At 48.2% G+C, this 16,231-nt stretch overlaps 1 protein-coding gene across 2 annotated transcripts in view; it reads right to left on the bottom strand.

The window, feature by feature from the left end:
- Nucleotides 1-16,105, bottom strand: part of tle5 (TLE family member 5, transcriptional modulator) — a 35,321-nt gene extending 19,216 nt beyond the window's left edge. For both annotated transcript variants that reach the window (XM_076022986.1, XM_076022987.1), the window contains exon 1: nt 15,126-16,105. In XM_076022986.1, coding sequence (XP_075879101.1) covers nt 15,126-15,152 — 27 coding nt within the window. In that variant the 5' untranslated portion in view covers nt 15,153-16,105. The remainder of the gene's footprint in view (nt 1-15,125) is intronic.
- Between the last annotated feature and the right edge of the window lie 126 nt (nt 16,106-16,231).

The raw sequence follows: 16,231 nt of genomic DNA, 5'->3' as shown, positions 1-16,231 counted from the left end.
CTTTTCTTTTTCTTTTTTTTATGGTGGTGATTCTGTTCACTCTCCACTCCCCAGGCAGCGGCGGATGGCCCAGTTGTGTGGTAGAGCACGGCAAGCATCAAACCCAAATGGGGACAAAATCTCATTATTTCTCAGCAGGCTCCGTAATGGCTCAGGTTGGGGAGGGAATGCATCGACATTAGCCAATCACAATTGAATTGAGGAGGCATAAAAAAAAAAAAAAACATCGGGAATCTGATTGCAGCACTTATGGGAAGCTAGGCCCGCTGTCGTCGTCAACGACCCGCAGATTTTTTTTTTTATCTTATTTATTATTTTTTTATTCTTGCGCCTGCAGCAGGTTGCACAACTTTCCTTTTAAATATAAAAAGGCTGCTTCTCATTCAAGGAGCAACGGCCGGACAACAAGGAAAACACACACCTTGATTTTTGTTTATCCAAGGTTAGCAAGGAATGTTTGTCGTTACTGCCGCTTGTATAGAAGCGTTTAGCGCGACAAATAAGCCTCAGTCTTCTTACAATGACACAATGGCTTATTGTCAAATTAAACAGGCTGTGGTGCTGAGTTGGAGATGCGCAACAGATCTGGAATTTATTGTCGGCGCAATAAATCAACACGGGCAATATAGCGCTCAAATCACACTGACTGTTTGAACAGCAGTAAGTTGGAGTCAATCTACCATCTGTGCACACTGTCAGAGGAAATAGATTTAACAAATCATACGCATTGGCACTGTCTTATTAACTTTTTAATTTTTTTTTTTTTTTTTTTTTTTTTTTACAGTCACCAGTATTCATATTACCATAGGGACAGTAAATCACAATTATCCCATCTCATGTCCGTTCTAATATGCCGCAGCGTCAACTTTGGCGCACGATTACGTAGCAACCCAGAGAGCAGGTGCCAAGCGGACAGGAACAAAACAGCAAAATAAAAAAAGCTATAAAAACGCACCACCCACACCAAAAAAAAACAAAAAAACACATGTCCACTACAGTCAGTGTTTGTTTGGAGACAACATTGCAATCTGTAACAAACGCCACAATGCAATTTAACATATAATCACGCAGGCTGGTTGGAAATTACGCAGGCTCGCACGGCAGAGTGAAAAACATCTTTTTTTCTGCGAAAGAAACTAATTCGGCCGTAGGTCTGCTGGGAGAAAGAAAGTCCGGAAGCAAAAAAATAAATAAAATAAAAAATACACCGCAGCGAATCCTCACGCATCCCAAATGTCGTGAGAGGCGCTGACATTATCGTGCCGCGGTCACACAGACACAGGCGGGAAAAAAAAGAAGAAGCAAAAAAACCAATTCACACGGGCAAAGCTGCCGCCCGGAGACAGGAGCTCGGTCTGTGAAGCAGAATAACCTTTTCCATTATCTCTCCCCAGCCAGGACGGCACAGGCCGACCTCGGCAAACATCAGCTCGGCCGCGTGGGTCTGTGCCACAGCAGCGAGGTCTGTGTCAACACAAGTTAGCGCGCCACAGGCAGCCAGACGGCTCACACTGCAATAACTCTTCCCCTGCACTGCAATGGAACTGCGCGCGCATGTGTGTGTGTGTGTGTCTACAGGTTACCCCGTGTGCCTCGGGGAAGAGTTGTTGCCCCAGATTTGATATTTTCCTTGTTTAGCTCGCTGTGCTTACGTTTAAAAATACCAAAGTTTTACCCCAGTCAACAGCCGCGGGAAGGACCAGGCGGAGAGGAGACCATGGATGCGTCAGAAGAACTGACTATCGGACTGCCAACATGACGGCGCGCCGATTTCTTTTTTTCCCCAGTGGCTACTTGAGGTACTACAGCAAGAAAGAAAAACCCACAGGGTCCAAATAGCATTTTCCCCATAGGCTGCAATACAAAAATAAACGCCTCTAAAAGCGCTGACAAAGACGACTGCGAACTGAAACGTTGTTCATAGTAAATTTTTCTATTGCAGAATATTTCAGTCATGGGCTTTAAGCCTTTCAAAAAAAAAAGAAAAGTGCAAATGTGGAAAGTGGAGGCAGGAAGAGAAGGAGGAAGGAGAGAAAAAGCCCAGTACGGTGCTATAACTTCATCTGATTGACTTCCCCTTCAGCTGCACGACGGCCGTTCACTCAGGTACAACAGGCTAAACGCTAACGCCGGCGTAATAACACGCTCAGGACGATAATTCCGGTGTGTCAATACACGGAGCCAATTACAACGTTACGGGGGTTGGGATGACCTGCAGGTACAACGGGCCGGCGCCACGTAGATTACACACAATTTTGTTTCATTTTGTCGGGGATGCCAAGCAGCATTTCCATTTCCACCCCCCACCCCAACAATGGCTCTGCAGAAAAAGGAAAAAGTACGGCACCCTTTAATTTGGGCGATCCGTTGTTCAGTTTGGTGTATATCACTGTGACAGTAATGCCCTCATTTGGGGAAGATATTTTGATATAAAAGGGCGGCCACGGCTGCAAGGGGTAATTCAGTGGTGCGGTTGGTCGCTGCCAATGGGGCCGAGGACGCCGGTCGGCCGGTACTTTATTGCGCTGCCTCCTCGGACGACAAAAGGAGCTCCTATTTAAAGTTGCGCTGGTGATTCACCGGGATATCCACGTATGATATTATCCTAGCAGCATTCGGCTGTGGCAGAGACACAGGTTGTCTTGGAGATGATTTATTTATCTTTGGCAATGCGAGTCTTTTACTCCAGAGTCCAGAAAACATCTGACTGAGGTAACGAGGAGTGAAAAAACAAAACAACGGATGACAAAATTCAGTCATGGACGTGCGGAGTTGTGCCATGTGTTGTGGCCTCATCGCGGAAGCTAACACACCAGCTACATATATTTTGCGGATCCTGGATGGGGCCTGGGGGGTGCACCTGAGCCAAGGACCTTAAAAGGGAGAATCCTCGTAATGCTGCGTTGACATTATAATCAGCCCCTTTGAGCCTCTTCAGCGGCACGCGCACGTCACCGGTGTTTATTGTGTCTGTCCGTCGGTGACCACGACGAGCTTCTCATCGGGAGCCGGGAAAGCGTCACGGCAGATGGACGCACGTCGCGCTAATGAAATACCGGCGTAAAATATTGTGACACGTGCCATCTGCTGCGAGGAGAAAGGTATCCGCACGCCGTCGCCGCCGTCGGAGGAAGTGTGTCTGTGCACGAGGGAGGGGTTCCATTCGGCTGTGCGCGTGTGACTGCGACTCCGTGTGTGCGTTGCGGAAAAAAAAACAAAAAAACAAAACATTTTTTTTTTAGTGTGAAAGCGACAGAGGAGGAAAAACAGCACAATACAGAGACTTAGCATTGAAAAGAGGTGTGTGTGTGTGTGTGTGTGTGTGTGTGCGTGCGAGTGATGAGCAATCTTTTGTGTGTGTGCATCTATGTGTGGGGTGTGATAAACCTCTATGTATAATGCCAGGCTGCCAGAGGAACAAATACTTAGTACCATGAATCATACACTGGGATAAAACAGCCCACACACACACACACACACACAGACACACACACACACACACACACACACACACACACACACACACACACACACACACACACACACACACACACACACGCATGCACGCACACTCCTCAAAATTTGCACAGCACAATAGCGCTCGCACACACACACAAACACACACACACACACACACACAAACACACACACACGCACACGTGCGGCACCTAAATGTAGGACAATCTCTAATTTGATTCTGCCCTGCTCCTTTGAGACATAATTAAAGCATTAAAAAGCTTTGTGCGCTGCCGAGGCAATTGAGACAGTCTTCAGCGAATAAATGGGATTCATCGTTTCAGGAAATTGCTGCCCCACCCCCACACCGCCCCTCCAGCCCCCGCTCCCCCCCGCCCCTAACCCTAGAGCCCAGACGCTGCCCCCACTCCACCTCACCTCACCCCACTCACCCACCTACACACACACACACTCTCCTCCAGGCCTCATCATCTGGTCCAATCCATGTGAAATCTACTGTGAAGCTTTAATGTCTATTTTGAATAAGAATCAAACTCTGTTGTTTTATTTTGCTTTTTTTTTTTATGTCTTTTGCTGCTGCTCAGATCGGCAGACGTGAGAGGAGGGAAAGGATGGGAATTACACGGTCGGGGTGGGGAAAGGGAGGTGGGCGGCTACACACACACACACACACACACACACACACACACAAGCTCCAATGATTAGACACAACAACAATGCAAACATCTAGCAGAGCACTTAAGACACACGAGCGGAGTGCACAGACGCGGTGCGAGGGAGGCGCACACACACACACACACACACACACACACACACACACACACACACACACACACACACACACACACACACACACACACAGAGAGCAGGATATGCTGGAAAACATCCTCCTCAGTATAAATCCTGCCCGAGGGTGGAAGCAGTGCGGGGATTGTATTTCCTGGAGCGCTGCCTGACTGTTTACATCTCAGTCGGAGTGTGCGTGCGTGTGCGTGCCTCGAATCAGGGACGCAGCTTTGTTGGCATTGTAATCACTCACTAATGACTGGATGTTATCGCACTCCCACTTTCAAATGAATGCAGGAGACGGGCGCTGATGAGCAGTCGGCCTGTTTTACGACACCCGGCCGCCTGTTTCGCTCCCGGAGATGCCGTTCCGAGACGTCGGCGTCCGATCATTCCCGTGCGCTTCCCGGGGGGTTGCGGGAGAAAAGATGCAGTCTTGCGGATTGGAGGAGGAGGAGAAGGAGGAGGAGGAGGATTTCTGGAATTTGAACTGAAGCAAAAACAATGGTGGCGAGCTCCGGAGGGATCAGAAAGTTTCCGCCTTTGAAAATCGAATTGAAGGCCGAGAAGTTGCAGGATTTCTTGAAAATGCCTCCGCCGAGGGCAAGTGGGGAGAGCGTGAGCGGGGCTGCGACACCTTAGGAGCCATTCCAAACACACACACACACATTCGCAATCTCTCTGTCTCTGCATCGTGAGGGCGCAGATGTTAGCGCTCTCTGTCTTCCAGCCCCGTTTCCCTTCCAGAGACTCCGCCGTCTCCCCCTCCTGGGGGGAAGGGAGGTGATTACATCCCACTGCGTTCAGCTAAACGCAACACGGTGGTGGTGGTGGTGGTGGGGGAAGTGGGGGGTATGTGTTTAACATGTAGGCAAAACAAACTACTCCGTCCACAAAAAAAATCCATGATGACACAATTCACTGAAGCCGGGCGTGGATGGCTGCTTAAGCCTTTTTGCTAATACACCCGCACCAAACAGGATCACATCCTCCATCTAAGAATAGCCCGGCCAAACAATTCCATCTAAATATCCCAGATTAGTGTTGGGAGCGCAGCGTATGTGCACGCCGATCAGAGGCGGCAGTTGCGGGGAGGGGGCGGAGGGGGGGCGACTGACCCGCATCCAAGAGGCTCAACCTCCGGCCAAGTGTGTGTCTGGACCCTGGACCGAGGAAGCCCTGTTGCGTTAGCCGCCGAGTGTGTGTCTGTGTGTGTGTGTGTGTGTGTGTGTGTGTGTGTGTGTGTGTGTGTGTGTGTGTGTGAGGGAGGGAGATAGAGAGAGGCAGCGAGGCTGAGGAGGAATAGGATTGTGTCTTCAGCCGCTCTGGACAGGAGCTTTAGAGCGCGGGGAGAGCCTAATCCTGTTTGGGCCAGGAATTTGATTTTGATTATTATCTCTCACGAACCAAGCCGAGGCTTACCCTCATTTCTGCAGCGTTATCCCCCACAACACACACACACACACACACACACACACACACACACACACACACACACACACACGGGTGCACGTGTGTGTTGCACGTGCACGTGCGCACACACGCACAACGCTTGCAGCCCAACAGATTTGACCTCGTTAAGACGCTTTAAAGGGGATTATTCTACTTTTATCACTTCGAGTGAAGTGCCCTTGCTAACATAGGCTCGGTGAGGCTTGGCCTCCCTCGCCACTCGCCGCAACTATCTTGACCCCCTCCTCTTTCCCAACCACCACCACCACACATACACACACACACACACACCCACAGGAGGGCAGCTGAGCGCAAATTGCAAACGCACACACAAACACGGCGCTGAGGGCTCGACGGCCTGCAAATGTGGGCAGATGCAGGGAAATGTAAGTTGGCTTTATCCCATAAAACGCACACACACACAGGAATGTACACAATCGTGGCAGACACAGGGGAAGGGGCCACGGAAACGTAGCGCATACACACACACACACACACACACACACACAAACAGAGAGGGGGATGTGGGGGTGGTGGTGGTGGTGGTGGTGGTGGTGGTGGGGGGGGGGGGCGGGGGGCGGGGGGCGGGGGGGGCAGCAGTACAGAGATTGCAAAGCCGAGGGAAATGGGCAATTTGTCAAGAGCGGGGAAAGTGGTGAGGCTGACAGGGCTGTGGGTTCGGAGACCACGGCTGAGATTAAAGCCAGTTTCATAAGAGGAGGTGGGCGGCAGGGGGGCGGCAGGGGGGGTTCCGAGATTACACCCAGCACGGCTGTGCGCATGATTGATGTCCGCTTGTAAAGACCAAGGTTATTATTTCCAACAGCCAGCGATGGGCGGGGGAGGGGTTGTGGGGGAGGAAGGGTGGGGGGGTCTAGGGAAAGGGGGGCGATTAGCCACAAATATCACAACAAGGGAAAGTGGACGGCAAGGGCGAGAGCGTGGGCGGGGCTTGTGCGGGCAACACCAGGTAGCGACCGTCTCATTGGCCGAGGCTGAAGTTTTAGAATAGAATAGAATCGAACGGATTCTGCACTTTACTGATCCTAAATTGGGAAACTGCGCTGTTGCAGCAAAAAATGAACCACGCAGTAATTAGATGACACAGTCAAGTGAATTTATATACATAACATTTACAAACAAAAGCAAGAAGTGCAAAAGTTAAGGAAAGTTTCAAGGAACAAAGGAATGTTTTTCCCTGATTTTCAAGCAAATGCTTCGCTCCGCCACCAGGGGACGACACAGTGTGGTCCATGTTACAGCGTACTGGTCATCTGTAGCTGCATTTCCATTACAGTTTTTCGCAAAATGAAAGCAATATTTCAAAAATTTCGACAAAGTATGATTGAATTGAATTGCGATTTGCAGTTTTTTCCACTGAATAGTGCGGAGCGCATTGGCCAAAATTCTCGTAAAATCTCGTCCATCGAAATTTACGAGAATTACGTTTGCTTTTGTTTGTTTATGTTTGCGATATACCTCTATATCAATACGTCTGAAAAACCACCTCATGAGAGAGTAAAAAACTTTTCAGCAATATTTGAGAGGCTTTTCTAAGTTTAGGTGTTTCGATTACCAGTATTTAATTGAGATATTTAGGTTTTGCGCAATTCAAGGGGTAATGGAAACGCAGCTATTGTTATCAAGTATTGAACTCTCGCAGCTTGCGTAAGTTTAGTTTTTGGGGCGAAGCAGATCGGAGGGATGGCGGCGACGTTCCGTTTGTTCATTCATCCACAACCGCTAACGACAACCAAGCTTCTGGGTCACCGTCACCATAGCAACCAGCAAACAAGCGCGATAGACAAGACAGATAAACCTCCATTGTCACAGAAATTGTCTTTGACCGGCTCCAAAAAGAACCGATAAAACACACACACACACACACACACACACAGGACCCAATCAACACGACACAATACAAGGCTGGCTGGGCGGTGCAGCTGAATTGGACTCAGGTGAGATGTTTGTTATTTATTTAGAGTCTTGACACTGTGACGGCAGCGGGGAATAAAAGATTCTTTGTGTTCGCCGCCGAGCAGAGAGAACAACCTCTCGATGTGACGATTAGCGTTTAAGTTGTGCGACAAATCTTGGCGGTCGACATTTTTTCCGATTTCAAAATGAGACAGTAAATATCGGACCGGTTACTCTAAAAAGTTTTGAGATGTTGCACACCCCCTAGTGTTGATGATGGACATCCCAGCGTGTCCTTGGCAAAGCGTCTCACTTCAAAATGAAAAAATTAAGTCTCAGACATCATTAATGTGCTCATTAGTACCATCGAGCAAAACCGCGACTGCGTGGGCGCATCACAACAAAAAGGCCCTCACTCCACCGCGCCTGTTTGTTTTTTCTTTTTTAAACCACAAAATAATTAACAGCAGTGTCAGCGCAATAAACTGCAGCGTGATTGAGGACACCCTGTATTTATGCCAAGTAGCACATCTTGCCGGAGTCTGACGCGCTGTTTCGCATTAGCATCATCTGGCCTCGGCCCCGTTTAATTCAAGTGAGCGCGACGTTCTCAAAAAACATGAGGGAGAAATTAAAAGCCGCGGGGGAGAGAGTTTACACTGACCGAAACACAGACCAGCGCCAGCCCGGTACTGCTCTGCTCTGCTCTGCTCTGCTCATCTCAGCTCTGCTCTGGAACCCGTTTTCATGCAAAACTCAAAAAGTGTTAGAGTTTAGACAGCGAAACCGCTGAGAACGAGTGACAAAGTTGCAGTACTTATGCCAGGCCTTAAGTGGCGCTGTGAGTTTGGACCCTGAAGGTGGAGAAGAAGAAGATCTGGAAAGCAGAGTATTTACAGTAGTAGTAGCTTGAACAATGAAGCAAGAATAGAAAGAAAATATATATATTTTTTATTTTTACAACCACAATTTGAAGAAGAAGAAGAAGATGAAGATGAAGAAGAAGAAGAAGAAGAAGAAGAAGAAGAAGAAGAAGATAGATGACAAAGTTGAACTTCTGCTTCAAGTTACTTTGGAACACAAAGCCTCAACGCTCCGTGATAAGGTTGACTGGGAGTCGTGCCAGTCTAAGTACGCTGACATTTTTGGTTCGTTTCTCTGGCTCGGTATCCCAGTCAGCCCACCCAGAGGATGAAAAAAAAAGGCCACGGCGGGCCTGTGACATCATCGCTCCCCTCCAAAAAAATTACAATTTTCGACGTTGACACGAAGTCGGACAGGTTGGCGCTTTCAAACCATCCCTATCCTGCAGTCCCGTCTCGAAAACGTGCGAGAAAGAGAATTTTTACCGCTTTCATTAAAACCCTGTTTTCGTGTATACAGGTTTTTCTGCTGAGGTTATCTAAAGGTCTTGGAGGAAAAAAGGTGAGGTGTTTTCTTGGTAAGCACCCATCCCACCCCTCCAGAGCCTGTGTCCCCATACACCCCTTCGGTCTGTCCCGGACAAACACTCCGAACAAGGGCCGGTTTCATCGCCTGGCTGCCCGTCCTACCAGCGACCTGGTGCGACCCCCGTGTGGGCCGAGGCCCCTACGTATTGTTCCGGCGCCGCTTCCCTCGCCGCTCTCTCGGGGCACACAAACACAGCAGCTAATTCCGGCTGAACTGGTGGTGCGGGAGGGTCGGCCGGGGGGGCTAGGGGAGGGGGGCGGGCTTTTCAATTTTCTGGCAGAACTGCGGGCCCCAGCCGAGCCGGGCCAATCAAGCCGTCCCCCGTCGCGCCGCTTTGTTCCGGCCCGTCGCGCTGTTCCGTTCCGAGGAGAAAAAAAAAAAGGAACCCGCCCTGCCCAAGAACCATCACAGCACCCCCACCACCACCACCACCTCCACCACACCTCCTCCTTTCCTTCCCGCCTCCCATACGCACACTCCTCACAGGAAGCCACCGCTGAATACTGATGCAGCAGCAACTCTATCCACACACACACACACACACACACACACACACACACACACACACACACACACACACACACACACACACACACACACACACACACACACACACGTGCAGCACTCGCACATAAATCTTTCTTCAAGCGGTTCCTCCAAACAGACGCGGACACGCAAGCACGCCGAGTGAATTCCGATACCTCCTGCAGATTGGGAAAAATCCAAACATGGGATGACTCAACTGACATCTGGTTTTTATTTATTTATTTTTTTTAAACTTTTTTTTGCTCCTTCTGCCGAATTTGTCGGTGGGTGCACGACGAAACGCTTCGACCTCTAAATCGTACTTTCATCAGGGCTTATGCGCTACACTTTGAAACATGAGACACGTTGTGTTTACAATTTATTGCATCTCTAATAGGCCGATTTTTTTTATTTTATTTTTTATAGTTATATTTCCCAAGCTCCCGGCTCCAAGTTTTTCGGTCCTGGAGCTCGGCCTGAGCGATAGCGTCGACAGTTTTATTGTGCGTTTTATTCTCAAGTACGAAGCCCCAAAACCGTCTCGTCATGTGCTCTCGGGCTTCGTCCGTAGCCTATGAATTTTCCATGGTTTGTTTAGTGGTTCCACACTGATTTCCCCTCTGTTATTGCTCCAGACACACACGTTGTGTAACTGATTGGCCCAGCAGGGGGGCGGGACGACTGCTTAATTCACGCTCTGATTGCATGTTTTCGCCCGCTTTTGATCCAGTCGTTCCCGTCGAGCCAAAAGTTGCTTCGGCAAACGTGCGAACTCAGAGGGGAAGCCATGCTGAACACACGCAGGGTTTCATCACGCTGACTTCATTCAGAAATAGAAAGCATGTTTTTGGATGTATGTCCTAAGTTCCCACTGACGTGTGGAACTAATCTTTTAATGCATACATCTATATATATATTTTTTTTTTTTTTTTTTTTTTTTTTTGTTAGACATGCTCTGCAGACGCAACAAGCACTATCTATCTATCGAGATAGATAGATAGATAGATACTTTATTGATCTCCAGGAAAGATCTACAAATTCATCACCAGGATAAATTCACAATTAACATAAATTTACACAACATGCCCTTTTTTCAAAAAGCTCCACCAATGTTTACCTCCTGTGTTCACCTCACCCGATTCAAGACACATGGAAATTGCTGATAATTGTGTTTAAAAAAAACCAAGCGCCGTATTGGTTTTGACCGACTAAAAAACGGAGCATTCTGGAAATAATAAAACGCACGCCCACTTGCTGATTGCATCTCCTCAGACACATGGTTTTCAAGCCATGACACGTTCCAAAAAACAAAGACATCATCCTCTTTTGCTTTATTTTTTGTTGGATCACTTGTTCTAACAAACATAAATGTGTGCTGCTTATTGTTTGCGTGTTACTTTTCACATGGCTTTCGTTATGGACCAAAAAAAGAGCGAAGACGTCACAAATCATAGATCACTAATAACGAAAGACTGAAGAGAAGCACGTTTGGCAGCCACTTCCATACATGTGACCCTGACAGAGTTCATCTCAGGCAGCACGTAGGAAACATTTAGCATCTGAATTATCTCTCCGGTGTTATCGGAATTTGTCTACAGGTCAACAGGCTCTCCTTAATCATGTGAGGGTTTTTTTTTTTTGCCCTTTTCTTTTGCAACAGTTAAAACTCATTGGGCTGGAGGGGAAGGGCGAGACTCACGCATTGTTATTAGCAATATGCCACAACGACACATCTTGCATAATGACGGCGGATTAGAAGGCCTGAGTTGCATGAAAAGGGGCTATAAGTCAGTGTTTGGCTGTGTGTTGACAAGCACATCCCCTGCCTACTGGGGTCAAACAAGTCAGTGTGTGTGTGTGTGTGTGTGTGTGTGTGTACGTGCGTTGAAAGAATAGATTGGGCTGCGCCCGTCTCCGCCCACTGTCTTTCAGCCGAGCCCACGGCGTCTTGACAATCATCCACTGTGGCCCTTCACAAAAATCAACATCACCTGTGACCCGCTGCCTCGACTTGGCCACTCCAAAGCGGGGGGCCCCCGCGCGGGTGGAGCGGCGCTATTGTCATGCTAATAAGCTGGCCTAACCTTGGCGACCCAGACATCTGCTGCCCTGCATGTGTCAAGCCCCCACATTCAATTTGTTCCAGATATTCCAAAAAAAAAAAAAAAAAAAAGCAGGTAGGAACCCTTGAGGCTAGTAAGAATGTCTTTCTCTCTCACTCACTGTGTGTGCGTGCGTGTGTGTGTGTGTGTGTACGCGTGCAAGTGTGTCCTTGCTGCAAACGTTGAGCAGCTGAAAGAGAGAGAAATCCTTCCATTTCAATACATGTACAAGAGCAATAATTACCTGCGTAGAGAAGAGCTAAAGTGTATGTCGGTGTGTTCAATGCCATACTAGAGCTTTTTTTTTTGTCTGCGTGTGTTGTATGCGAGTGTGCGTACACGTTTAGGCACCCAATACCTCTCTCACACACACACACACACACACACACACACACACACACACACACACACACACACACACACACACACACACACACACACATTAGCGCGAGTGTGTGAGCAGCCGAGCGCAGGAGCAGGGGCAGGGGAGTTTGTTTAATGGGCGAGACAGGGGACCATGGGGATTAAGCTCCCCCCAGCTGGAGGCTTTAGAGGAAAGGCTGGGGGCTGTTCTGTTAATTCAAGTGGGCTTAATAATGCCTGTGCACCCTCTGCCCCTGACCCTCCCACCACTACATCAGATCTGGGAGGAAACGCATGATAAAAGGAGACAAGCAGCAGGGGGAGGAGGAGGAGGAGGCGGAGGGCGTGTTTGTGTGTGTGTGTGTGTGTGTGTGTGTGTGCGTGTGCATTTGCACATGCAACCTGTGGCCATCTCCACAATCAAGCAAGGGGGCTCAGGGGACTGGAGAGATTTCGCCTCCATATTACTGCCGCTATAGGGTGGATTTAGCAACAGGGCCCTCGCTGTTGCCAGCTTTGTTGGAGCCGCATTAGGATTAATCAACACCCAAACAATATGGCAAATGCAACCAACTGGGTCACAGTGCCGCTATCAAATAAGGCTTTTCCCCTCTTAAATCAACCAACTGTGGCCAATAATGGCCGACACGGGATTAGAAGGCGCCCGCCGACACAAAATGACACACAAATAAGTGTGTAACCCCCCCCCCCAAGACTTCCAATATTAAGAACGGAACAATTAAATGTGACGACTCAAAATTTAATAAAAAAGGACTAATGTTTTAATTCAATTTCATACCATAATTCTAAGCAACTGCACAGCTAAAGAAATCATGCACTTAAAGATCCTACTTTGGCGATTTGCAGATAAAAATAAGTTTTTCCCCAACTGTTCAAATCAGTAAAAGTCTTTGCGGTTTCTCTCACCACAACGTCAACAAAAGACTTTGTCAACAAAGAACTTTCACTGTGATAATTTAGGTTTAATTATTGATTTTTCTTTACATGCATTTCTTTCCCCTCTCCTTTCCACGAGCAACAAGCGTTTTGACGTGCGCGCTCTTCTGAAGCGAGTCTCCGGAAAAAACCCACTTTGGTCAGAGGAAAAGAAAGAAGCCTTAATTCTGCTCGTCAAAACGGCACCGTCTGCGTGAGAAGCTGGCCTTGACTGGCAACAGCTTAAAAGCGAAATCTTAGGGAAATTTCATTAAATGTGCCACATCCGCAGAGAAAAAGGGAAGCCTTCATTTCCCATCCTAGACCTGTATGGAAATGAAAGGCTAATTTCATTACTGAGGGAATGGGGTGGGGGGGAGAAAGGGGGAGCGGATCCGGGCCCGTTTCACAAATCTGTCACCTGTCACGATGCGGCCGGGCTGTTCGACCCTCGTCCTGCAGCTCCTTATCTTTGACACCCACATCTATGCGGGTGTCACACATGGCCGCCACCGACCAGCCTACCAGCCCCCCTCCCCTCGACAGCAGCAGGCGAGAAGGAAGAGAAGAGGAGGGCGTGGGGACGGAAAACGTGCGCGCCAACTGTTTATTTATGTTAATAGCCGGGGTTAAAAGGAAGGGGTCAGTGCGTGTGTGTGTCAGGTTTGGTGGTCTGTGTGTTATCTGCTGGCGTGGACCATATTTTTCCTCCCTATTTCAAACTCAAGAGGTTCCTACACACTGCACAACTCGGCTGCCTGACTCACTGGCAAAGGGAACAAAACATTTGCGTTATAAAAGACAGACTAGCCCAGGCATGGCCAAACTACGGCCCGTTTAGCTTTTTAATCCGGCCCGCCGAACTTGAGGTAATGATACTAATAGTAAGTCGTAAAATAGTTGTATTTCATCCCTTTTTTTTCTCTCTTTTTTTTTTATTAATTTTTTGTTTAGTGTTTTAAGAGTCATTTCAATAAAGAGCTAAATACCGTGGGGGCTTCAAAGACACAAATTTTGTTGCAACTTTGCTTTTGTTCATTTTCAGTTGACATTAAAACACGTTTTATACACATCCCATCATATTGTTTTCTCCTATAACACCACATCCATCCGCTGCTGCTCCGGCCCCCTCTGTCAAGTGTTAGGACCCACCGTGGCCCCACCAGTCAAAAAGTTTGACCACCCCTGGAGCGGCTTCAGCGAAAAGCCTCCTCAGAGGTGAAGAAGCCGCCGGTAGCAGACAAATCACTGGCTGGGAGAAGCAGATGGGTCGCTGGCAGGGAAAAAGCAACCCGCCTTGATTTTGTGTTTTTCTTCTCCCCCCCACCACCACCACATTTACTTTGCGTTTGCCCTTGCAAAGGACAAGACGAAATGGCAGCAAAACAAGCGGCTGAAATTACAAGGAGTGGGGAAAAACAAATTTGCGGAGCCAAATCTAAAATGTTCAATTATTTATACTCCTATAAGTCCTTGAGCTGCGCTGACACGACCGAGCACTTCCACAATGTCAACGTTAGATTTTCATTCGTGACAGAAATGTTTGGACTCCCATCGCCGCAGATGAATGCCGTGAATCCTCGGACTGAGTTTCTGTTACTATGGAAACTTGAGATTTTTTGGAGAACAGAGAGGGGATGTGTGCTCCTTCCAGGCAGGAGAACGCCCACCTGCATGTATAGCAGGGCAGGCTGGGGGCTCCGAGTGACCGATGCGGTGAAAAACACCAGTGCACTTGCATGTTTTTACACCCCCCCCCCTTTTTTTTTCTTCTTTTTTAAATTTTCCGAGAAGCAATGTAACAGAGCTGCAGATCGCAAACAGCTGCTTCTGGCTTTGGCTGAGAAACACACGCACTAATAATTAGTCGAGTTTTTTTGTTCTTTTGATTTATTTACAGATGACTTTGCTGTCAACTCGAAACACTGTGACACACAAAATACGAACATGCTTCCCCACTTAGTTCTCTTCTTGCCACGACAAGGCAGAAATTTGCACAACTTTTAAGAATATTGCAGCGCAAAAAAAAACAACCAAGTTTTTAACCTAGAATAACATGTTTACACTGGCATCCCGATTTGAAAAGGAACGTGAAAAATTGGAAAAATCACTTACTGAGTGTCTTGATTGTGGAAACATCATGTCAGTCCCTTGTCTGTTGCCGTCCGAGCCAACGAGATCAACGGAGAAGCCCTGTGTTTTTATGTTTTCCTTCCGCTGCTCCTTTGTCCGAGAGCTAGCCCTGCCTTCAAGAGAACCACCAGGAGCTGTCCAGCCTTAGCAGCGGGACGAGCTAACGGCAGCTAGCCACCCCGTCTTAAAATAAAACAAAATACAAAATACAAAATTAAAGCAGGTGGCTGTAGTCGGGAAAACAAGTCGGCGTCTTGTGCTTGTGATGCAGGACCATCCGAGGGTACCTGTCCCGACCCCCCTAAGTACGTATCTACTGAGGACAGGGGAGCACCATGAGCGCCAGGGGCTAAGCTAGCTAATTCCTCCGGAGGTGTCAGTCAAAATGATCCATCGCCGCTCCGCCGTGAACGCACCAGCGCTCGCGACAATGAAAAACGGAATGAGGCGACGAGCGAACCGGTGATTAGACGGAGCCGACGGGCGCCGAACGAACTGCTAAATGCTCTCCTCCCTTTCTGACGGAGGGCTGGGAGGGGAGGGGAGGCGTCTGGTCGGCTGCTGCTCAAAGCCTCTGCTGCTCCACTGCCGTCAGCCACTTAGGAAAAAGTGAAGAGTCGGTTGGGGGGGCGGAAATAGCGGTCTGCTTCTCAGAAATAACAAAATGTCTGCGGCTTCGTTCAACTTGAATCCCGTTTGCTCGAATGGCTCCAAAATAAGTCTCGCGAGTGGAAAAATCAACTCGCCCTGAAAAAAAAAAAAAAAATCTGCGTTGTCGCTTTAGACAGATGGAAAATTAACCAGGACCAATAATTTTTTTACCTGTTTTTTTTTTTTCTTTCTTTCAATGATTTCGAACAGAGGCGGGTTATTTCTGATTTTCTGACTGTGTTGGGATGAGCAGGAAGGATTCGTCAGGAGGTTATGAGGCGAGAAAGTCACTCCATTCCCGCGACGACGTCGAGCTCTACGCCCCACATAGAAACACAGCACATAGACTGGTTTAGCTACACGCTACAGATCTACCTATCGGCGGACTGATATATGGGCAAACAGCGCCTCAAGTGGACAACAACATAACCGTTTTT

The sequence above is a fragment of the Nelusetta ayraudi genome, unplaced genomic scaffold (assembly GCF_046127955.1).
Source record: "Nelusetta ayraudi isolate G7.1 ecotype Tasmania unplaced genomic scaffold, CSIRO-AGI_Nayr_v1 ptg000013l, whole genome shotgun sequence".
Lineage (NCBI taxonomy): Eukaryota > Metazoa > Chordata > Actinopteri > Tetraodontiformes > Monacanthidae > Nelusetta > Nelusetta ayraudi.
This window is presented reverse-complemented; position numbering and strand designations above follow the sequence as displayed.